This window comes from Mobula birostris, chromosome 22 (assembly GCF_030028105.1).
Source record: "Mobula birostris isolate sMobBir1 chromosome 22, sMobBir1.hap1, whole genome shotgun sequence".
NCBI classification, from domain to species: domain Eukaryota; kingdom Metazoa; phylum Chordata; class Chondrichthyes; order Myliobatiformes; family Myliobatidae; genus Mobula; species Mobula birostris.
Window position 1 is genome coordinate 54,165,187 of NC_092391.1, and position 25,412 is coordinate 54,190,598.

A 25,412-nucleotide genomic window follows, 5' to 3' on the forward strand; every position below is an offset into this window, starting at 1 on the left:
TATATATATAAACGGTTAAATTAAATATGTAGTGCAAAAACAGAAATAAAAAAGTAGTGAAGTAGTGTTCATGGGTTCAATCTCCATTCAGAAATCAGATGGCAGAGAGGAAGAAGCTGTTCCTGAATCATTGAGTGTGTGTCTTCAGGCTCCTGTACCTCCTCCCTGATGGTAGCAATGAGAAGAGGGCATGACCTGGGTGATGGGAGTCCTCAATGATGGATGCCGGCTCTTTGAGGCATCGCTCCTTGAAGATGTCCTGAACGCTGGGGAGGCTGGTGCCCATGATGGAGCTGGCTAAGTTTACAACCCTCTGCAGCTTATTCCGATCCTGTGCTGTGCCCCCCGCCCCATACCAGACAGTGATGGAACCAGTCAGAATGCTCTCCACGGTGTGTCCAGCTGAGAGGGAAGATGGAGATGTGGTTTAGCAGATAAACACAGAAGGCAATGTTGCAGGATTCACGTCTGGTCTAGTTGATCCAGTTACGAATGGACAGGAAGGGACTGAGGTATCTGGAACATGGCAGAGGATATCCTTAAATCAGGAGCTTAATGTCTGTCAGTTTGAGGATGAAGTTCAAGTCCGGTTTATTGTCATTCAGCTGTACACAGATATACCACCAAAAGAAACAATGTTCCCCTGGACCAAGGTGCACAACACAAACAACACATACAACACACAAGATAATATTACCTCAAATAAATTAACAAATAATAAGGTGCATTTACGACACAAGTTAAAAAGTAAACAGTATAATGCTACCGATGCTTCATACGTGATGAGACCTGGGTAGTGGCAGGGAGTTCAGTAGTCTTATGTCCTCAGGGAAGACGTGACAGTTCTTGTCCTGCGGCGGGACATCCTGCCTGATGGTAGGGAGATCCAAAAGATTGTTGGAGGGATGGGAGGGATCACTGACAGTGCTAACGAACAACGAACAGCACCGCCCAGCAAACCACCGATTTAATCCTCACCTAGTCACGGGACAATTTAGAATGACCAATTAACCTACTAACCGGTACATCCTTGGACAGGGGGAGGCGACTGGATCACCCGGAGGAAACCATGTGCTCATGGGGAGGACGTACAGACTCCTTACAGATGACAACAGAATTGAACCCTGAACTCTGACACCCACCCCCCCCCGAGCTGTAAAAGCATCATGCTAGCCACGCTACCATGGCACCACATGATTCCTTGTCCATCCCCGGATTGACTGTGAAGAGGTGGGGGGGGGGGTGGTTGTGAGTTTCTTCTCTGAACCCTGTGGCTGATAGCTCTTCAGGTTAAAGATGGCGAGGATCTCTGCTTCCTCGAGCCATTGGTGAGGTGAAGGTGAGATCCAGTCAGACTGTGACTACTCAGGGGAGCAATGGTATTAGAATTTGTTATCATCACATGCACTGAGAAACAGTGAAACGTTTATCTTGCACACTGTTAACACAGATCGGATCGTTACACAGTGCATTGAGGAAGAACAAGGTAAATCTATAACAGAGTGCAGAATGAAGTGTAACAGCTACAGAGAAAGTGCAGTGCAGGCAGGCAATAAAGAGCAGGATCACAATGAGCTAGATAGTGAGGTCGTGAGTCCATCTTCTCCTACAAGAATGGAGATAAGGAGGAACTTCTTTAGCCAGAGGGGGTGAATCTGTGGAATTTGTTGCCACAGGCGGCTGTGTAGGCCAAGTCATTGGGTACATCTAAAGCGGAGTTTGATAGGTTCCTAATTAGTCAGGATGTCAAAGGCTATGGGGAGAAAGCAGGAAAATGGGGATGAGAGGAATAATAAATCAGCCATGATGGAATGGTGGAGCAGACTCGATGGGCTGAATGGCCTAATTCTGCTCCTATGTCTGATGTCAGAATCAGAATCAGGTTTAATATCACCAGCATATATCGTGAGATTTCTTGTTCTGCGACAGCAATTGATTGCAATACATAATAATAAAAAAACTACAAAATACCATAAGAAGTGTGTATGTATACATATTAAATAAGTAGTGCTAATAAAAGTGGTGAGGTGGTGTTCATGGGTTCAATGTCCATTCAGAAATCGGATGTCAGAGGGGAAGAAACTGTTCCTGAATCGTTGAGTGTGTGTCTTCAGACTCCTGTACCTCCTCCCTGATGGTAACAATGAGAAGAGGGCATGTCCTGGGTGGTGGGAGGTCCTTCATGTTCTTGTGGCCATTGAAGAGACTGATAACAGTGGGGTCGAAGCTGCCCTTGAGCCTGCTGGTACGTGCTTTCAGGCTTTTGTATCTTCTGCTGGATGGAAGGGGGGAGAGGAGAGAATGTCTGGGGCAGGATGAATCTTTGCTTTTGCTGGCTGCTTAACTGAGAAGCAATAAGCGTCGACATGGAGAGGGTACTGGCTCCCGGGATGTGCTGAGCCATGTTCGCAACTCTCTGCAGTGCAAGAAAAATATTGGAGACCTTAAGGGAGTGCGGGTGCTGGCTCCTGGAGGAACACTAAAAAATGCTGGGGCAAACTAATCCACTGATTTCCTTCAGCGCCGTGAGTCTTGCAAGAGAAACGCCTGCCTGATTTGGGGTGTGTGGAACCCCAGCTGATACGAGAACTGTTTCCTGAAGCAAAGACAGATCGACTGGATAGGCTGGAGATTTTGGATGCGAGATGCAACCTGCTGGTGGAACTCAATGGGTCAGGCAGCGCCTGTGGAGGCAAGGTTGATATTTTTCATTCCGGTGAAGACAACATTCTGACTGGCTGCATCACCGTCTGGTAAGGAGGGGAGGGGCCTGCATAGGATCAGAAAAAGCTGCAGGAAGTTGAAAACTCAGCCAGCTCCATCATGGCCATCCCCAACATCATGGACATCTGCAAAAGGCAATGCCTCAGAAAAGTGCCATCCATCATTAAGGACCCCCACCACACAGGACATGCTCTCTTCTCATTGCTACCATCAGGGAGGAGGTACAGGAGCCTGAAGACACACACTCAGTGATTCAGGAACAGCTTCTTCCCCTCTGACATCCGATTTCTGAATGGACACCGAGGCTGTCTACAAGAAGGGTCAGAGCCATCTCTATTTCCTGAGGAGACTGAGGTCCTTTAACATCTGCTGGACGATGCTGAGGATGTTCTACGAGTCTGTGGTGGCCAGTGTGATCATGTTTGCTGTTGTGTGCTGGGGCAGCAAGTTGAGGGTAGCAGACACCAACAGAATCAACAAACTCATTCGTAAGGCCAGTGATGTTGTGGGGATGGAACTGGACTCTCTGACGGTGGTGTCTGAAAAGAGGGTGCTGTCTAAGTTGCATGCCACCTTGGTCAATGTCTCCCATCCACTACATAATGTACTGGGTGGGCACAGGAGTACATTCAGCCAGAGACTCATCCCACCGAGATGCAACACAGAGCGTCATAGGAAGTCATTCCTGCCTGTGGCCATCAAACTTTACAACTCCTCTCTTGGAGGGTCAGACACCCTGAGCTGATAGGCTGGTCCTGGACTTATTTCATAATTTACTGACATAATTTACGTATTACTATTTAACTATTTATGGTTCTATTACTATTTATTATTTATGGTGCAACTGTAACGAAAACCAATTTCCCTATGACATTGAACCGTGAACACTACCTTTCTACTTTTGTTCTCCTTTTTAACTACTTATTTAATTTAAAATGTTTATATATATTTCTTATTGTAATTTATAGTTTTTTATTATGTATTGCATTGTACTACTGCTGCAAAACACTAATTTCGGTCCATAGCCTCTTAGGTCATGATGAGTCACCCTCAGGTGGAGGAGCAACACCTTATATTCTGTCTGGGTGGCCTCCAACCTGATGGCATGAATATCGATTTCTCCTTCTGGTTAAAACAAATTCCCTCGCCCTCCCCTTTTCTTCTATTCTCACCTGCCTATCACTTTCCCTTTCTCCTGTGGTCCTCCTGCCCCTCCCCCCCCTTTATTCTGGCATCTTCCCCCTTCCCTCTCTGTCCTGAAGAAGGGTCTTGGCCTGAAACGTCGACTGTTCACTCCACTCCACAGATGTTGCCTGACCCGCTGAGTTCCTCCAGCATTTTGCCTGTGTTCTGGATTTCCAGCACCTGAAGAATCATTCGTGTTTAAAATTTCATAATCTACATCAGTGGCATTAAACCTAATTCTGATTCTGACCCCATTCTGGCCCTTGCATATTACTGTCTGTCTGCACTTTCTCTGTAACTGGAACATTTTGTTCTGCGTCTGTTATTGTTTTCCCCTGTACTACCTCAACTGAATTGAATTCAATTGACTTTATTTCTTACATCCTTCATATACATGAGTAAAACTCTTTACGTTATGTCTCTGTCTGAACGTGCAATGTGCAATTTGTAGTAACTTGTAATAAATAATATGTACAACAGGATAGTCAATATATCAAAGAAATACAATTATGTCAACATCAATTAGTCAGTCTGATGGTCTGGTGGAAGAAGCTGTCTTGGAGTCTGTTGGTCCTGGCTTTAATGCTGCGGTACCGTTTCTTGCATGGTAGCAGCTGGAACAGTTTGTGGTTGGGGTGACTCGGGTCCCCAATGATCCTTCGGGCCCTTTTTATGCACCTGCCACTGTAAATGTCCTGAATAGTGGGAAGTTCACATCTACAGATGCGCTGGGCTGTCCGCACCACTCTCTGCAGAGTCCTGCGATTGAGGGAAATAAGTTCCCATACTAGGCAGTGATGCAGCCAGTCAGGATGCTCTCAATTGTGCCCTGTAGAAAGTCCTTAGGATTTGGGGGCCCAAACTTCTTCAACCGCCTGAGGAGCCTTTTTCATCACACAGCTGGTATGTACAGACCAGCTGGTATGAGGAACTTAAAGCTGTTCACCCATTAAGGTACTGTTGTGATGAAACAACCTGTACAATGGTGTGCAAAACATGGCTCTTCACCGTACCTTAGTACATGTGGCAATAATGGATAAATTTTCCCTGCACAGTCACCCAGGTGTTTTGTGTTCCTGGTTCAGAGGTCATCTTTTTAAGCCTAACTCCCCGACTGGGATATAGGCCGCCGAGAGCAGCGCGCCAGAATCCTCTGTCCTGGGCCAGTCTTTCAAGTTTTTCCCAAGTGTAGCCCACGTGGAGGTTGGAGGCTGACGTCTGTGAGTCTGAGCCAGGGACCGGAGGTCTGCAGGCAGTCTGTCTGTGCGTGTGAGCAGGGGAGAGAGGGAAGTGACTTGTTTCGCTGCTGCTTGTGTTGTTCTGCCGAGCATTGTGGGAGATGCTATGTTGGTGACGGAATGTGTGGCGATACTTGTGGGCTTCCCCCAGCACGTCCTTAGGTTTTGTTGTGTTGTGTTGACCTGCGTCTGTATATCTGCCCGGCTCTCTGGATGGAATTGAACCATGAACTTTCTGACCCTGTGTAAAAGATAGGGCAATTTCAGTGGTGGGTATTTGCAGATTAGAGTAATAGAAAAGTCCGGCATAGAAACAGGCTCTTCAGCCAATCTAGTCCGTGCTGAAATCTTCAAACTGCTTAGTTCCATCGACCGGCACCAGGACCATAGCCCTCCATACCCCTACCATCCATCCTATCCCAACTTTTCTTCAACATTAAAATTGTTTAATGCTATTTCCAGTATACAAGGGTAAAGGTGAACAAAATAACTGTTACTCCAGATCAAGGAAAAAACACAAAAGATAAAAGAACACAATAATAATAAAAACATGATAAATATAAATACATCAGATAGCTTATATACATAGATTGATTGTATGTCGATAAAGACAGATAGATACTTTATTGATCCCAAAGGAAATTACAGTGTCACAGAAGCATTATAAGTGCACAGATATACAAATATTAGCAGAGAAAAACAATAAACAATAAGAAAAAACAATAAGTAAGTTACCTCAAACAGTCCTAAGGGTAGGGGGTGTCATCACTTCCCCGGCTGTAGGTTGACTCATGATAGAACCTACTGGCCGAGGGCAAGAATGACTTCGTATGACGCTCTTTGGAACAGCGCAGTTGTCTTAGTCTATTACTAAAAGTGCTCCTCTGTTCAGCCAAGGTGAGAAACGTTGTCCAGAATTGCCAGGGTTTTCCACTGGGTCCTTTGTTCTACCACAACCTCCAGTGTGTCCAGTTTGATACCTGTAATGGAGCCAGCCTTTCTAATCAGTTTATTGAACCTGTTGGCACCTCCTGTGTTGATGCCATGGCCCCAGCACACTCCCACATAGAAGATTGCTCTGGCAACAGTAGAACATATGAAGGAGAGGCCTGCATACTCCAAAGGACGTCAGTCTCCTCAGGAAGTGGAGGTGACTCTGGCCCTGCTTGTACACAGCCTCTGTGTTGGTGCCCCACTCCAGTCTGTCGTTAACAGGCATCCCCAGGCACTTGTAGGTTCTCACCATCAATAGTAACAGGGGGCAGTGTAGGCTTAGTCTTCCTAAAGTGACGCTCAGTACAGGAGTGTCTGTACCTTAGGCGACTCTGACAGGAAATGATAAAGTAGTGTGGTTGGGGGTGTGGAGGGGTGGGTTAGTGAGTGAAGGTGTTGATTAGCCTTACTGTTTAGGGAAGTAACTGTTTTTGAGTCTGGTGGTCCTGGTGTGGACACTACATAGCCTCCTTGCTGACGGGAGTGTGACAAACAGTCCATGAGCAGGGTGGGTGGGATCCTTCACAAAGTTACTGGCCATTTTCCATCACCTTTCTGTATCTGTGCCCTTGAAGGGAGGTAGGCTGGTGCTGGTGATGTGTTGGGCATCACCAATTTATAACCAACAATTAACTTTCTCTCCATCTGATTGCCATTAGGTGAATATCGGCATTCTCATCGCCGTGACACGGATTATATCAAGGATCAGTAAGGACAACTACAAGATTCACGGAGATGCAACTGCGTCCAAGTAAGTCCATGCCATATCATGGGTGAGATCACTCACTATCGCGGCCATCCCTCGTTGTGACAAGTCTCCAGGGAGGACGGCGCCATGTGTGCACAGGCCATGGGGAATTAGGAAAGAAGTCATCCACATTTCTCTCCAAACTTTTCTACGTGCTGGGATAGGCTACCATTTAGTGACTGTCCTGGCAATCTTGGAGCCCTATTTGTAATCAGGAACCGTGAAGTAATGGTGCAGCTCTATAAAACCCCGGTTAGACCCACACTTGGAGTATTGTGTTCAGTTCTGGTCGCCTCATTATAGGAAGGATGTGGAAACTTTAGAGAGGGTGCAGAAGAGATTTACCAAGATGCTGCCTGGATTAGAGAGCATGTCTTATGATTAAGTGAGCTAGGGCTTTTCTCTTTGGAGTGGAGATTTTGGAAGGTTAAATTTGAAGGCAGAGTACAGGGTTAATGGCAAAGTTCTTAGTAGTGTGGGGGAACAGAGGGATCTGGGGGTCCATGTACGTAGATTCCTCTAAATGGCCACACAAGTTGATAGGGTGGTTAAGAAGCCATATGGTTTGTTGGCCTTCATTAGCTGGGGTATTGAGTTCAAGACCCGCAAGGTAATGTTGCTGCTCTATAAAACCCTGGCTGGACCACATGTGTTCAGTTCTGATCACCTCATTACAAGAAGGATGTAGAAGCTTTAGAGAGCATTTCTTATATCCCATGTTTCTGCCTTTTCTCCGTAACCTTTGACACCCTGATTTGGGTGGCATGGTAGCACAATGTTTTATATTACAGGTAGTGGTTCCATTCCTGACGCTACCTGTAAACAGTTTGTATGTTCTCCCTGTAACCGCATGGGTTTCCTCCTGGTGATCTGGTTTCCTAACACAGTCCAAAGATGTACTGTTTGGTAGGTTAATTGGTCATTGTAAATTGTCCTGTAGTTAGGATAGGGTTAAATCAGGCAATTGCTGGATAGCACGACACGAAGGGTCGGAAGGGCCTGTTCCATGTTGTAACTCAATAAATAAATAATCAAGAACCAATCAACCTTCGCTTTAAATATACCCAATGACTTGACCTCCACAGCCACCTGTGGCGATGAATTCCACAGACTCGCCACCCTCTGACAAATGAGATTACTCCTCATCTCCATTCTAAAGGAATATCCCTCTGTTTTGTGTGTGTTCCTCTGTCTCTAAGGAGCACTTGGGGTGGAGCAAAATAGCCCATTAGATAGACGTAGAGCGTGAAGAAGGTTATCAGGATGGTTACAGAGGAACCTTCACCATCTGGGTAAGCGGGCCAAGCAATGGCAAATGCAGTTTAATTCTGAGGTTAATTTGTGTTTCCCAAACAGCAAAGTGTTGCAGTTTGGGAGCAAACAAAGGTCATCATCAGCATTATGTGTCATGTGGTATGACGTGGGCAATCCTGGTAACATGATTGTTCTTGGCAAATGTTTCTACAGAAGTGATTTGCCATTGCCTTCTTCTGGGCAGTGTCTTTACAGGACAGGTGACCCCAGCCATTATCAATACTCTTCAGAGATTGTCTGCCTGGTGTCAGTGGTCACATGACCAGGACTTGTGATCTGCACCAGCTGCACCTGACCCTGATCGGTGGGGGGGGGGGGGGGGGGAGAGCAGGTGCTACACCTTGCCCAAGGGTGACCTGCAGACTAGCAGAAGGAATGAGTGCCTTACACCTCCTTTGGTACAGATGTATCTCCACCCAGCCACCCCAAACAAGGGTAGGACTCATAAACACAAGAAAATTTACAGCTGCTGCAAACCAAAATCAACACACACAGAATACTGGAGGAGCTCATCAGGCCAGGCAACACCTGTGGAGATGATCAAATAGTCAACGTTTCGGGCTGAGACCCTTCTTCAGGACCGGAAGGGAAGGGGGGAGATGTCAGAATAAAAAAGTGTGGGGGGAGGGGAAGGCAGTCAAGCTGGAGGGTGATAGGGGAAGCCAGATGGGTGGGAAAGGTCAAGGGCTGGAGAGGAAGGAACCTGATAGGAGAGGAGAGTGGACCATAGGAGAAAGGGAAGGAGTGGACCCAGGGGGAGGTGACAGGCAGGTGAAGGAATCTGTTAGGAGAGGAGAGTGGACCATAGGAGAAAGGGAAGGAGTGGACCCAGGGGGAGGTGACAGGCAGGTGAAGGAATCTGTTAGGAGAGGAGAGTGGACCATAGGAGAAAGGGAAGGAGTGGACCCAGGGGGAGGTGACAGGCAGGTGAAGGAATCTGTTAGGAGAGGAGAGTGGACCATAGGAGAAAGGGAAGGAGTGGACCCAGGGGGAGGTGACAGGCAGGTGAAGGATCTGATAGGAGAGGAGAGTGGACCATAGGAGAAAGGGAAGGAGTGGACCCAGCGGGAGGTGACAGGCAGGTGAAGAGGGAATAGAAGAAGGGAGAGGAAAGGAAACATTTTTTTTTACCAGAGTGAGAAATCAATATTCATGCCACCACGTTGGAGGCTACCCAGATGGAATACAAAGTGTTGCTCCTCCATCCTGGGGGGTGGGGGCTGGGGGGGGCCTCATTGCGGTGCATGAGGAGGCCGTGGACCAACATGTCAGATCGGGAATGGGAATTAAAATGATGGGCCGCAGGGAAGTTGAGCTGTTGGCAAATAGAACGGAGATACTCTGCTGGGTGAAGGCAACCAGTGGATTACAAAGTGAGCAGTGAGGAGCTTCTGTCATTTAACGGAAATGACTGAGTTCGGAGGCAGTAAGGGGGGGTAGTTCAGGTAGGTAGGTCTCATCGGCCAACATTGGAAAACTCTGCCTTGCTGCTATACCCACTCATGGGGCTTCAGGAATAAACCCCCGAAGGAGAAATCTGGAGCTGGAGTCCTACATTGATTTCAACGCTGACTGGCAACTCTGTATTGGTCTCTGCCGTTCCTTTCAATTCATCAGCTGCGTAGAGAGAGGAGACAGCCTGCTACATGGGCAACATCTTGCTCTCCATTTTGTACTGCCCTGGCTTGTATATCACGTAGACAACTGGGACGCAGCATCCCAGAGTGACCCTGACCAACGGAGGGCCTCATCGAGAGGCAGCAGACGGGTTCTGTGCTCACTTCAGCAGGGTTGTGGGAGCAGATGGTGGGGTCAGAATGAGAATTCTTCCTGCATTTTAAATATGATTACAGACTGCGCGTAGCACAGTCCAGTGCTGATTAGGAGAGTGCAAGGGAAGCTGTAATTAGTTTTGACGCTGAGAATAATTGTATGCATTACTGAAGTTGCTCTTCAATTTGCTGAAGCAAACCTGATTATGGAATTGAAAGAGTTTAATTAGAGGATACAATGAATTCCTGTAGCTGTATGCTGAATTTGTCTGTAAAAATTAATCGGAATACACTTCCTGGGGTTACCAAGCAATAGCAGAGGGAGCAGTCTGAAGCTGTTCTTGAAAACCGAGAGATCTGGGATGTCCACGTCTCTCCAAATGTTTCACAAAGGCCGGGGTCGGGTGGGAGGGAGAAGGTGGCTAGAAGAAGTTCGTTCATCTGTGGGTGTTATGATAACTCTGCGTGAGTGCGTGGCCTGTGTAGGTGGATGTGATGCCCAGCTGTATGTGTGTGTGTGTGTGTGTGTGTGTGTGTGTGTGTGTGTGTCTGTGTGTGTCTGTGTGAGTGTGTGTGTGTGAATGTGAGTGTGTGTGTGTGTGAGAGTATGTGTGTGTGTGTGTATGTATGTGTGAGTGTGAGTGTGAGTGTGTGTGTGTGTCTACATATATGTGTGTGGGGGTAAGTATGTATGGGTATAGAAACATAGAAAACCTACAGCACAATACAGGCCCTTCGGCCCATAAAGTTGTGCCGAACATGTCCCTACCTTAGAAATTACTAGACTTCCCTACAGCCCTCTATTTTTCTAAGCTCCATGTACCTATCCAAAAGTTTCTTAAAAGACCCTCTCATATCCGCCTCCACCATCATTGCCGGCAGCCCATTCCACACACTCACCACTCTGAGTAAAAAACTTAGCCCTGATATCACCTCTGTACCTACTCCCCAGCACCTTAAACCTGTGTCCTCTTGTGGCAACCATTTCAGCCCTGGGAAAAAGCCTCTGACTATACACACGATCAATGCCTCTCATCATCTTATACACCTCTATCAGGTCACCTCTCATCCTCTGTTTGTGTGGGGTTAGGTGTGTGTGTCTCTGTCTATGTGTGGGTAATTGTGTGTGTTTGTTTGTGTCTGTGTGTATGTGAATGTGTAGGTGTGGGTTTGGTGTGTGGGTGTGTGTGTGTGTGTGTCTGTGTGTGTATGTGAGGGAGTGGGTAAGTGTATGTTTCTGTCTTTGTGTGTGTACATGTGAGTGTGTGTGTGTGTAAGTGTGTGTGAGTGTTTGTGGGTAAGTGTGTGTGTGTGAGTGTTTGTGGGCAAGTGTGTGTGTGTGTATACATGTGTGTGTAAGTGTGTGTGAGTGTGTGTGTGTATAAGTGTGTGTGAGTGTTTGTGGGTATGTGTGTGTGTGTGTGTTTGTGGGTAAGTAAGTGTGTGTGTGTGTGTGTGTTTGTGTGTGTGTGTGTTTGTGGGTAAGTGTGTGTGTGTGTATATGTGTGTGTGTGTGTGTGTTTGTGTGTAAGTGTGTGTGTGTGTGTGTTTGTGTGTGTATGTGTGTGTGTGTTTGTGTGTGTGTGTGTGTGTTTGTGTGTGTATGTGTGTGTATACAGTCACTGAGACACCCACACCCTCTTGGATGCTGAGTGAGGCCCAGAGCCGGTTTACCTTTAGTGGAAGACAGGATGGAGGCAGGGAGGAGTGATCCAGAGGGAGTTCTGTGCAGTGAATATTGAATCAAAGCTCACATAACCCTAATGGGAAGTTTTCCCTAGCTCAGGGATCATAGTAACTCCAGCAGGTAATAGAGAGCATGTCTACTGAGGAGAGGTCGAGTGAGCTAGGGCTTTTCTCTTTGGAGCGAAGGAGGATGAGAGGTGATGTGATAGAGGTGTATAAGATGGTAAAAGGCATGGATAGAGTGGACAGCTAAGCCCAGGGCAGAAATGACTAATACGAGGGGGCAAAATTGTAAGGTGATCGGAGGAATGAATGGGGCGATGTCAGAGGTAGTTTCTTTTTACACAGAGAGCGGTGGGAGCGTGGAATATGCTGCGGGCATTGGAGGTAGTGTCAGATATGTTAGAGACATTTAAGAGACTCTTAGATAATCACATGGATGATAGAAAAATGGAGGATTACGGGGGAGGAAAGGAGTAGGTTAAAAAGTTGGCACAATATCATGGGCCAAAGTGCAGCACATGAGACTGCTTAACAAGGGCCCATGGTGTTACAGGGAAGATTCTCGCACGGATAGAGCAGGAGGCAAAGAGTGACAATAAAGTGAGTCTTTTCTGGTTGGCTGCCGGTGACTAGCGGTGTTCCACAGGGGTCTGTGTTGGGACTGATGTATGACAGACGGAATTGATGGCTTTATGCCAAGTTTGCAGACGATATGAAGATTGTTGGAGAGGCAGATAGGGTGATGAAGCAGGGAGGCTGCAGGACTCAGACTGATTAGGAGAACGGGCAAAGTGCCAGATGGAATATAGTGTCAGGAGGTGTACTGTCATGCACTTCGGTGGAAGAAATAAAAACATAGGCTATTTTCTAAATAGAGAAAAAATTGGCAAATACAATGTTAGCGTCAATTTCGAGTGGACTGGAATATAAAAGCAAGGATGTAAAGTTGTGACTTTATAAAGCAGTGGTGAGACTTCACTTGGAGCATTGTGAGCTGATTTAGGCCTCTTATCTAAGAAAGGATGTGCTGACATTGAAAAAGGTTCAGAGGACGTTCACAGGAATGATTCAGGAACTGAAAGGATTAATGTATGCAAAGTGGGTGAGGCCTCTGGGCCTGTACTCACTGGAAATCAGAACAATGAAGGAGGGATCCCATTGAAACCTATCCAATGTTGCACTTCTCGATAGAGCGGATGGGGAGAGTCTAGGATCAGAGGACACAGCCTCAGAATAGAGGGGCATCCATTTAGAACAGGGATGAGGAGGAATTTCTTTAGCCAGAGGCTGGTGAATCTGTGGAATTCTGTTCCACAGACAACTGTGGAGGCCAAGTCATCGGGTATATTTAAAGCGGAGGTTGATAAGATTCTTGATTGGTCAGGGCATCAAAGGTTAGGGGAAGAACGCAGGAGGTTGGGGCTGGAGGAAAATGGATCAGCCATGATGAAATGGTGGAGCAGACTCGATGGGCCGAAAGGCTTGATTCTGCTTTTATGTCTTATGTTCTCATTGTCTATGGGTCTGTACTGTGCTGCTGTGTTCTATGTAGGAGGTGGAGGAACGTGCTTAGCTTGCAGGGAATTGAGGTCTCTGGATTACGTGCAGGCGGAAGGGATTTAGTATACTTTGCCGTTGTGTTCAGCATGGGCCATGTGATCAAAGGGCCTGTTCCTGCACTGTACCGTCCTAAATCCAGTTGAACTGACCCTATCTCCTCACTCCTTTACTGCCTATGGCCCTGTGAAATCAGCTAGGACAGATCCTTGCAAAGATACACAGCCAGCTGCTCGCTAGCCCACAGAGAGGTTAGCCTTGTTTCGTCACAGCATGGCGGTTAACATAATACTTTACAGTACCAGCGACTATTTCCTCCGGGTGCTCTGGTTTCCTCCTACAGTCCAAAGACGTAGGTTAATTGGTCATTGTAAGCTGTCCTGTGACTAGACTAGGATTAAATCGGGGAGAGTGCTGGGCAGCGCAGCTCGAAGGGCCAGAAGGGCCTTTTTGGTGCTGATGGCTGAGGGGTAATAACTGTTCCTGAACCTGGTGGTGTGGGTCCTGAGGCTCCTGTACCTTCTTCCTGATGGTTGAGGGGTAATAACTGTTCCTGAACCTGGTGGTGTGGGTCCTGAGGCTCCTGTACCTTCTTCCTGATGGCTGAGGGGTAATAACTGTTCCTGAACCTGGTGGTGTGGGTCCTGAGGCTCCTGTACCTCCTTCCTGATGGCTGAGGGGTAATAACTGTTCCTGAACCTGGTGGTGTGAATCCTGAGGCTCCTGTACCTCCTTCCTGATGGCTGAGGGGTAATAGCTGTTCCTGAACCTGGTGGTGTGGGTCCTGAGGCTCCTGTACCTTCTTCTTGATGGCTGAGGGGTAATAACTGTTCCTGAACCTGGTGGTGTGGGTCCTGAGGCTCCTGTACCTCCTTCCTGATGGTTGAGGGGTGATAACTGTTCCTGAACCTGGTGGTGTGAGTCCTGAGGCTCCTGCTTCATCTCTAAATAAATAAAAATCAAAACTTCCAAATACCCAATGAAATGTGTCTTTGCATCATCAACCAACACAATGCGGGGATGCGCTGGGGGCAGCCCACAAGTGTTGCCACATTCCTGGCACCAACATAGCACGCCCACAGCTCACTAACCTTTACTAACCAGTACGTCTTTGGACTGTGGGAGGAAACCAGAGCACCCGGAGGAAACCCACGCGGTCACAGGGAGAACATACAAACTCCTTACAGGCAGCGGCGGGAATTCAAAGTTCAACGTAAATTTATTACCAAAGAACATATATGTCACCACAAACAACCCTGAGATTAATTTCTTGTGGGCATTCTCAATAAATTTATACAATAATTACCATTAGACCATAAGATAATGGAGCAGAATTAGGGCATTTGGCCATCCAGTCTGATCTGCCGTTTTACCATTTCCCTCTCAGTCCCAATCTCCTGCCCTCTCCCCATGAACCTTCATGCCCTGACTAATCAAGAATCTATTAACCACTGCTTTAAATATACCAATTGATTCGGCCTCCACAGTTGCCTGTGACAACAAATTCCACACTCTCTGGCTAAAGAATTTCTTTCTCATCTCTAAATGGACGTCTCTCTACTCTGAGGTTCTGTCCTCTGGTCTTAGACTCCCCCACTATTGGAAACATCTTCTCCACATCCACTCTATCGATACCTTCCAACATTTGATAGGTTTCAATGAGATCCCCCATCCCCTCTCCCCCTTATTCTTCTGAATTCTAGAGAGTACAGGCCCAGAGCCATCAAATGCTCCTCATACGGTAACCTTTTCAATCCCGGAATCATTTTTGTGAACCTCCTCTGAATCCTCTCCAAAATCACCACATCCTTTCTTAGTTTAAGGGCCCAAAACTGCTCACAATACTTCAAGTGAGGCCTCACTGGTGTCTTATAAACATTACATACTTGCTTTTATATTCAAGTCCTCTTGGAATGAATACTAACATCACATATGCCGTTACAGAATCACTTTAAGACCACACCAACAGATTCAAAGATTGAAAGTACATTTATTATGAAAGAATGTATACAGAATACAACTCTGAGATTTGTCCTTGCACAGGCAGCCACGGAACAAAGAAATAGCGTGGAACCCATTCAAGAAAATACAAAACACCCAACATGAGAAAATGAAGAACAAATTGCGCAAAGGACCAAAAGCAAGCAAACAACACATAGAATATCAAACGTCAAACCAGGAGTCCAGGAATATTCAGTTTAGCTCAGTTCAGTGCTGCACCGCTAGACAATGCAGGCCACAGGGTCATTCTTTGCTGAAATACCCAAGTCTGCTTTGATCACCCCGATCAAACTGCTCAAAAGCAGCATTTTTCTATTTTCTATTTATGATTTATAATTAAAATTTTTAATATTTACTATCGATTTGTATTCCAGGGAGCGGGAAGCGCAGAATCAAATATCGCTGTGATGATTGTACGTTCTAGTACCAATTGTTTGGCGACAATAAAGTATAAAGTAAAACAAATTGAATAACTGAAGTCCAGAAACATAGGGTGGACACCCAGTGTGGAAAAAACAAACTGTGCACACACAGAAAGAAAGCGATAAAAAAGAAATAACAATATTAATAAAGAATGCAATAAATATCAAGACCATGAGATAAAGAGTCCTTTAAAGTGAGTCCGTATGTCCTGTCCTCTTCACACATCTTGCATGAATTGACAGACAGATAAACTCCATTCCCCAATTACCACACTGACAAAGACGTTCCAAGTTGACTTTCTTTAATGTAGCAACTGGCAGTAGGGTAAAACTGACAGAAAGAAAAACATACAATCAAAAGATGTCCAAATTCCCATTTTGGTTAAGTACAAGGCAAGCATTAAGTATATCACAAATGATACAAAATAATACACAAGATACTGTATACAAATAAGTTCTGAATATATCATAAAGATAGGCTGCTGGTAAGCAAGATGTTGCTACATACAATGTATCTTATGCACATTTTCTCACTACAGGTTAGCCAGAACATGTGGCCCGCATGAATATTCCATCTGTATTTTATCTGCATGCAAACCATTCAAATATCTCTGATTTGTGGAAATATGCATATACATCAATAAATAATAAACCCAAAGAATACTTTTACATACCGACGATGCTTTCAAAAACCTGAACGTCAGGATGATGTCCAATGAAAAGGCACAAGCTTTCCCTCAGATCTACATGGAGAACTGTCTCCATGCCTGCTGATGATGTCATCAACTAGAGACACAGATCACATGACCTAAGTGACTGCTATACAAAACTACCAGCAAAGGGTGCTAAATGACAAATAAAATAACTGACAAGGCAGCACACCATAGGTTTTAGGAACTGTTCAGTGTTGCTGTGAGTGAAGTTATCTCTTTTGGTTCAAGAGCCTGATGGTTGAGGGGTAATAACTGTTCCTGAACTTGGTGGTGTGAATCCTGAGGCTCCTGTACCTCCTTCCTGATGGTACGGGGGTGATAACTGTTCCTGAACCTGGTGGTGTGTTTCTTGAGGCTCCTGTACCTCCTTCACCTCCTTCCTCATAGTTGAGGGGTAATAGCTATTCCTGAACCTGGTGTTGTGGGTGCTGAATCGAACCACAATCGTCGACTGCTGGTATTGTGCAGTGATTGCTCTTACCTTGTCACCCTGAGGGCATCTCAGCCAGTGATGCTCCTGTGAGCTGATTGATTATACTTCCACACTACATCCAGCCAGGCAGTTTAATGTCTGGTTGGAATTTTGGAGATGACAGCTTTTTTATGAGATTCTTTCTGCACAAATGCCTAGGTATCTTTTATTTGTTGAATGTTGTGTTTCACTGACAGGAGACTGCCAGAGATCTCAGCGATGCCTTTTGCAAACAAAGAGAAAAAAAATTGCTAGAGCAAATCTGTTAAGTTCTTGTTAGAAGGCTTGCGTTTGGTTTGATGTAGAGTGAAATTGGAATGAAGAAAGGATTTGTATTTGAGAGTCTGCCAGGCAGTGTCGCGCACAGTTCGCGTCACTCTTTACAGCGCTAGCGACCTTAAATGTGCTTCTGGGACTGTTAGAGCCTGTGAGATCAGTTTGGAAATTACTTGTGCGCTTTGCTGTCTCTGAGAAGATTCCGGGGAGTGAGCGTGTACCTGGGTGGCATTGATGTGAAGAAGCTTCGAGACGAGGCACGCTCGATGTTCAACTCCATTTCGCCTGTTAAAGCATCGAAGAAGATTGAGACATCAAGGCGAACGTGTAAGGCGAGCACAACTTCAGTGCTGACTGCCTTCGTTTTGATTGCTGCTGGTGAAGGAGTCTGTAAGCGGCCTTTCGCTGTGTGGCTCTCTGTGTCAGGTGGGTAGGCCTCTCTGCCTCGTGTGGCGTCCCTCTCTTTCGATGAATGTCAGTGATATTGGAGGATGGTGTTGTGGTTCTGCATTTATGGATTGGACTATTGAATTTATGAACTGTGGGCTTTTTCAGACTTATAGGTTTTATATTTTGTGTTTTTACCACCTGTTCCTTTTCAGTTTTGTTCTGTGAGTTTTGTTGGTTGATGTTCTGTTGTGTTCTGTTAGATTTTTTTTCTGTGAGTGAGGGGTTGTTTCTGGGAATCGATGTTCCTGTTCCAGTTCCAGTTCGTGGCAGGGAAGCAGGGTTTTGGGGATCGATGATCATGATGCTGCTGTTTTTTGTGCGGAAAGAGGGTGGGTTTGATGTTTCTCCCTGAACGGCTTCCATGTTCTTTGGCTATCTGGAGAAGACAAATTTCAGAGTTGTATACGGATACATGCTTCGATAATAAATAAATGAACCTTTGAATCTTTCACCTGCGTTCCTTTGCCACTGCTATCTCTGTAAGGAATCTTCACGTTCTCCCTGAGACCGCATGGGTTTCCTCCAGATGCTCTGGTTTCCTCCCACAATCCAAAGGCGTACCGGTTAGGGTTAGTAGTTGTGGGTATGTTGCACTGTTGTTGGAAACGTAGCAGTTCACATTCATTTTGAGAGAATTAGAATAGAAAAGCAAGGATGTAATGCTGAGGTTTTGTAAGGCGTTGGTGAGGCCTCGCTTTGGAGCATTGTCGACTGTTCTGTGCCCCTTTCTAAGAAAGGATGTGCTGACATTGAGAGAGTTCAAAGGAAGTTCATGAAAATGATTCGGGGATAGAAAGGCTTATCTAATGAAGAGTGTTTGATGGCTCTGTGCCTGTATTCACTGGAATTCAGAAGAATGGGGGTGATCTCATTGAAACCTATCGAATGGTGAAAGGCCTTGATAGAGTGAACGTGGAGAGGATGTTTCCTGTGGTGGAAGAGTCTAGGACCAGAGGACACAGCCTCAGAATAGAAGGGCATCCTTTTGGAATGGAGACGAGAAAGGATTTCTTTAGCCAGAGAGTGGTGAATCTGTGGAATTTGTTGCCACAGGCATCTCTGGAGATCCAATCATTGTGTATATTTAGGGCAGAAGTTGATAGATTCTTGATTAGTCAGGAAATAAAGGGATACCTGGAGAAGGCAGGAGATTGGGGCTGAGAGGGAAAATGAATCAGCCATGATGAAATGGTGGTGCAGACTCAATGGGCTGAATGGCCTAATTCTGCTCCTATATCTTGTGGTCTAATGGTATCTGTGTACTGTCCCCAGCACGTCCTTGGGCTGTGTTGATCTTTAGATTGTGGGCTGCAGGGCCTGTACTGTACTGTACTATACTGTTGTATGTACTGTGTTTCAGCTTCTAACACAATAGCATTTGGGTCCAAGACACGGTTCCCTCCTTGTCCCTGTAACACAATGTCTCTCTCATGCCCACTAGCTCCCCAATGCCACAGACAGTGGGCACAACTTGCAGCAACCAATGACGCTTATTGTCAGCCTTCAGTACTCAAGTGTGAAGGAGGGTGAAATGATTGTTCCTCCGATACTCGGATCCGATTCAGCCTTAAATAAACACGATATGCATTAATACGCACAAAATGCTGGAGGAACTCAGCAGGTCAGGCAGCATCTCTGGAAACTTGCGATCCATGGAAACTCACGGCATATCAAAGGATCATTTATTATCAATGCAGGACTCTGAGATTTGTCTACCCCAGACAGCCGCGAAACAAAGAAAACAAAGATAGTCGTTCAAAGAAAAATATCAAACCCTCCCCCCCACCCCGCACAGGAATGAACAGCAACCCAGTCATCAAACCCCCCCAAACCTCCCTCCCCTGCACAAAATACAAGAACTTTGACCCCCAAACCCCCTCCCCTGCACAAAATACAAGAACATTGACCCCCAAACCCCCTCCCCTGCACAAAATACAAGAACATTGACGCCCAAACCCCCTCCCTGCACAAAATACAAGAACATTGACCTCCAAACCCCCTCCCCTGCACAAAATACAAGAATATTGACCCCCAAACCCCCTCCCCTGCACAAAATACAAGGACCTTGACCCCCCCAAACCCCCTCCCCTGCACAAAGTACAAGAACATTGATCCCAAACCCCCTCCCCTGCACAAAATACAACAAGAACTTTGAACCCCCAAACCCCTCCCCTGCACAAAATACAACAAGAACTTTGACCCCCCAAACCCCCTCCCCTGCACAAAATACAAGAACATTGACCCCCAAACCCCCTCCCCTGCACAAAATACAACAAGAACTTTGACCCCCAAACCCCCTCCCCTCACGCACACAAAAAAAGAAAGAATGGGCAAAAACACGGAATATAATAACCATAGGACTGAAAAAGTCCACAGTCCACAGTCCAATCCATAAACAGAGAACCTGGGTGGGTGACATCCTCGGACGGCATCGTGAGAGAGAGGAAGACACCACTTGACCACAGAGGCATAGCGAGCCACCACCCAGTCTCTTCTCCGGCAGCAGAGGGATCCCATCAGCAATCAAAAGGCAGGCAGTCGGCGCTGAAGCCTCACTTGCCTCTGCACTCACCCTGATGTTTCAATCTTCCTCGTCACTAATCAGAGATTAACGGACACTTTAATTGGTGAAATGGAGTTAAACATCAGCTCATGCCCTGTCTCTAAGCTTCTTCACCTTGAGGGTGCTTGAGCTCGCGCTCGGTTCCCAGAATCTTCTCGGAGACAGACAAGTGCTGGATCATTCAATCGATCTCCATATGCCAACACACACAAACTGCTGGAGGAACTCAGCAGGCCAGGCAGCGTCAGTGGAAAAAAAGTACCAGTTGACGAGCTGCTGCCTGGCCTGCTGAGTTCCTCCAGCATTTCGTGTGTGTTGCTCTGGATTTCCAACATCTGCAGATTTGCTCTTGTTTGTGATCTCCATATGCCAGGGATATTAAACCTGATTCTGATTCTGAAGTACGAAACAATCGACAATTTTTGGGCCGAGTTCCTTTATCAGGAACTGATGAAAGGTCTTGGCTGAAATATTAACTGTTTATTCCCCTCCATAGATGCTGACTGACCTGCTGAGTTCTCCCAGTATTTTGTGTGTGTGTGTTACTCTGGATTTCCAGCATCTCTTGCATTAACAATAAAAATTAAGAATTCAATAAAAACACAATGAATATAAATTCATTAGGTGAGGTTATATACGCAGACTGATTGTACATAAAGTGACCTGACTTGCTTACCTGAGATGGAGTAAACTGGAAAGCCGGGGGAAGCCTATACATTCACAGGCAGATCATGCAAATTCCACACACACAGCACCTGAGATCCCGGGGACTGGGGACTGAGGTGTGCAGAGCTGCCTCTCGAGTTGTCTCAGCAATGCTCTTGTATGGAAAATCCTACAAAAAGTAGTGGGTATGGCCCAGTCTATCACAGGTAAAGCATTCCCACCTTTGACTACATCTAGATGGAGCATTGTTGCAGGAAAGCAGCATCCATCCTCAAGTACCCCATCACCCAGGTGATATTCTCTGCTGCCATCAGGAAGGAGGTTCAGGAGCCTCAGGACTCACACCATCAGGTTCAGGAACAGTTATTACCCCTCAACCATCAGGAAGGAGGTACAGGAGCCTCAGAAACACACCACCAGATTCAGGAACAGTTATTACCCCTCAACCATCAGGAAGGAGGTACAGGAGCCTCAGAAACACACCACCAGGTTCAGGAACGTTATTACCCCTCAACCATCAGGAAGGAGGTACAGGAGCCTCAGGACCAACACCACCAGATTCAGGAACAGTTATTACCCCTCAGCCATCAGGTAGGAGGCACAGGAGCCTCAGCACTCAGACCACCAGGTTCAGGAACAGTTATTACCCCTCAACCATCAGGAAGGAGGTACAGGAGCCTCAGGACTCACTCCACCAGGTTCAGGAACAGTTATCACCCCTCAACCATCAGGAAGGAGGTACAGGAGCCTCAGGACTCTCACCACCAGGTTCAGGAACAGTTATGATGCCTCAAACATCAGGCCCCTGAACCAAAGGGGGTAACTATACTCAACTTCACTCATTCCAACACATATCTGTTCCCACAACCAATGAACTCATGTTCTTGATATTTACTGTTTACTTATTATTATTATTTCTTTTTTTATATTTGCAAAGTTTATTGTCTTTTGCACACTGGTTGTTTGTCCATCTTGTTGGATGTGATCTTTCACTGATTCTATTGTGTTTCTTGTATTTACTGTGAGTGTCCAAAAGGAGGTGAATCTCAGGGTTGTATATGGTGACAACTGGGTCTGGGAGCTCAGGGTTGGTCTTGTGAACTGGGGAATTGTTTAAAGTGGTCACCAGCAACTCATGGCAGACACACACGGGGGCTAACAGCCTCCTCCTCCTTCCCACAAACTCACTGGTGTTAATCCTTTTGTAGACCCAAAGCTCATACTTCAACCTACTCTGAGGTTTTGTCACATGTTCTGAGGTACAGCGAGAAATTTGTTTATGTATTTAACCAATACATGGTTAAATGTCGGAGAAGACCCATACAAACATTAAACTCCAAAGTTGCACTAACTGATATGGTACTGAGGTGCCCAATAAATAGGTACCAGTGCCGAAACCCGGGATTGAACCAGGGACCTTTAGATCTTCAGTCTAACGCTCTCCCAACTGAGCTATTTCGGCTGACATATCTACAGTAATTTCTTATCTTCTCTTGTCTTGTATCTCACTGTTCCAGCAACTACAGTATTGTATTTCTTTGTGCTTTGTATCTCACCATTCTGAATCTGCAGTATTGTATTTCCCTGTGCTTTGTTCCTCACCATTCCAGCATCTGCAGTATTGTATTTCACTGTGCTTTGTAGCTCACCATTCCAACATCTGCAGTATTGTATTTCCCTGTGCTTTGTCCTTCACCATTCCTATATCTGCAGTATTTTACTCCTCCTGTGCCTTGTACCTCACATTTGCTGAATCTGAGGTATTGTACTACTCCTCTACCTTGTCCCTCACCAAGCCGCACCATCCTACAACATACAGATTTAACTCTAGCCTAATCACGGAGCAATTTACAATGACCAATTAACCTGCTAACCGGTACGTCTCCGGACTGTGGGAGGAGACCGGACATTTGGACATGCGCACACGGCAAGGACATACAAACTTGCTTACAGAGGTCGTTGGAATTGAACTCCGAACTCTGACACCCTGAGCCTTAGTAGTGTCGTGCTAATCACTATGCAACCGTGGCGCCCCAAGTGATCAGTGCATTGAGGTGTAGTACGAGGGAAAATGCCGAATAAAGTGTTGCAGTTACAGAGAAAGTACAGCACAGGCAAGCAATACGGTGCAAGGTGATAACGAGTAGATTGTGAGGGCAAGAGTCTGTCTTATCAAACTAGGAAACTGATCAATTGTCTGATAACAGCAGGCAGAAACTGTCCTTGAGCCCTGGGGGTACATGCTTTCAGGTATTTTTATCTTCTGCCCGATGGGAGAGGGGAGAAGAGAGAAGGTTCGGGGTGGGTGGGGTGTTTGATTATACTGGCTGCTTTACTGAGGCAGCCTGAAGTGTAGACAGAGTCAGTGGTGGGGTGTCTGGCTGCTGTGGTAATCAGGCATTGTGCATGGGGCAGGACACACTGGTGATAACTTCCTCCGTTGGAGAACTGCCCAGAGTTGGGTTAGAATCTGGTCTGGGCAGTGGTCCCAGCTCCGGTCGGGGCTGTGGTTTGGGTCCAGTCTGGGCTGTGGTCTGGGTCTATTCTGGGCTGGGATTTGGGCTGTGGTCTGGGTCCAGTCTGGGTTGTGGCCTGGGTCCAGTCTGGGCTGTGGTCTGGGCTGTGGTCTGGACTGTGATCTGGGCTGTGGTTCGGACTGTGGTCTGGACAGTGGTCTGGGTCCAGTCTGGGCTGTGGTCTGGATCCAGTCTGGGCTGTGGTCTGGGCTTTGGTCTGAGCTGTGGTCTGGGCTGTGGTCTGGACTGTGGTCTGGGTCGAGTCTGGTCTGTGGCCTGGGTCCAGTCTGGACTGTGGTCTGGGGTCTGGTCTGGACTGTGGTCTGGGCTGTGGTCTGGGCTGTGATCTGGGCTGTGATCTGGGCTGTGGTCTGGGCTGTGGTCTGGACTGTGGTCTGGGCTGTGGTCTGGGCTGTGATCTGGGCTGTGATCTGGGCGGTGGTCTGGGCTGTAGTCTGGACTGTGGTCTGGGCTGTGGTCTGGGTCTAGTCTAGGCTCTGGTCTGGACTGTAGTCTGGGCTGTGGTCTGGGTCCAGTCTGGGGTCTGGTATGGGCTGTGGTCTGGGTCCAGTCTGGGCTGTGATCAGGGTCCAGTCTGGGCTGTGATCTGGGCTGTGGCCTGGGTCCAGTCTGGACTGTGGTCTGGGTCCAGTCTGGGCTGTGGTCTGGGTCTAGTCTGGGCTCTGGTCTGGCTGTTGTCTGGGTCCAGTCTGGGCTGTGATCAGGGTCCAGTCTGGGCTGTGATCTGGGCTGTGGCCTGGGTCCAGTCTGGACTGTGATCTGGGCTGTGGTCTGGGCTGTGGTCTAGTCTGTGGTCTGGGTCCAGTCTGGTCTGTGGTCTCGGCTGTGGTCTGGGTCCAGTCTGGGCTGTGGTCTGGGTCCAGTCTGGGCTCTGATCTGGGCTGTGGTCTGGACTGTGGTTTGGGCTGTGGTCTGAGCTGTGGCCTGGGTCTAGTCTGGGCTGTGGTCTGGGTCCAGTCTGAGCTGTGGTCTGGACTGTGGTCTGGGCTGTGGTCTCGGTCCAGTCTGGGGTCTGGTCTGGTCTGGGCTGTGGTCTGGGCTCTGGTCTGGACTGTGATCTGGGCACTGGTCTGGACTGTGATCTGGTCTGTGATCTGGGCTGTGGTCTGGGTCCAGTCTGGGCTGTGGTCTGGGTCCAGTCTGGGCTCTGGTCTGGGCTGTTGTCTGGGCTGTGGTCTAATCTGTGGTCTGGGTCCAGTCTGGTCTGTGATCTGGGCTGTGGTCTGGACTGTGGTCTGGGTCCAGTCTGGGTTCTGGTCTGGGCTGTTGTCTGGGCTGTGATCTGGTCTGTTGTCTGGGTCCAGTCTGGGCTGTGATCAGGGTCCAGTCTGGGCTGTGGTCTAGTCTGTGGACTGGGTCCAGTCTGGTCTGTGGTCTCAGCTGTGGTCTGAGTCCAGTCTGGGCTGTGGTCTGAGTCCAGTCTGGGCTCTGGTCTGGGCTGTGATCTGGACTGTGGTCTGGGTCCAGTCAGGGCTCTGATCTGGGCTGTGGTCTGGACTGTGATCTGGGCTGTGATCTGGTCTGTGGTCTGGGTCCAGTCTGGGCTGTGGCCTGGACTGTGGTCTGGGCTGTGGTTTGAGCTGTGGTCTGGACTGTGGTCCAGACTGTGATCTGGGCTGTGGTCTGGGTCCAGTTTGGGCTGTGGTTTGGACTGTGGTCTGGACTGTGATCTGGGCTGTGGTCTGGACTGTGGTCCAGACTGTGATCTGGGCTGTGGTCTGGACTGTGGTCCAGACTGTGATCTGGGCTGTGGTCTGGGTCCAGTTTGGGCTGTGGTTTGGACTGTGGTCTGGACTGTGATCTGGGCTGTGGTCTGGGCTGTGGTCTGGGTCCAGTCTGGGCTGTGGTCTGGGCCGTGGTCTGGGCTGTGGTCTGGGTCCAGACTGGGCTGTGGTCTGGGTCCAGTCTGGGCTCTGGTCTGGGCTGTGATCTGGTCTGTTGTCTGGGTCCAGTCTGGGCTGTGATCAGGGTCCAGTCTGGGCTGTGGTCTGGGCTGTGGTCTAGTCTGTGGTCTGGGTCCAGTCTGGTCTGTGGTTTCGGCTGTGGTCTGGGTCCAATCTGGGCTGTGGTCTGAGTCCAGTCTGGCCTCTGG

General features: G+C 47.4%; 1 protein-coding gene and 1 non-coding gene across 5 annotated transcripts in view; one reads left to right on the forward strand and one right to left on the reverse strand.

The window, feature by feature from the left end:
- Positions 1-25,412, forward strand: part of adgrd1 (adhesion G protein-coupled receptor D1) — a 172,677-nt gene that overhangs the window by 134,527 nt on the left and 12,738 nt on the right. For all 4 annotated transcript variants that reach the window (XM_072240785.1, XM_072240786.1, XM_072240787.1 and 1 more), the window contains one exon: positions 6,800-6,891. In XM_072240785.1, the coding sequence (XP_072096886.1) occupies positions 6,800-6,891 (92 nt within the window). The remainder of the gene's footprint in view (positions 1-6,799; positions 6,892-25,412) is intronic.
- On the reverse strand, positions 22,173-22,245 carry trnaf-gaa (transfer RNA phenylalanine (anticodon GAA)). Its single transcript has one exon. It is a non-coding gene; the product is annotated as a tRNA-Phe (tRNA).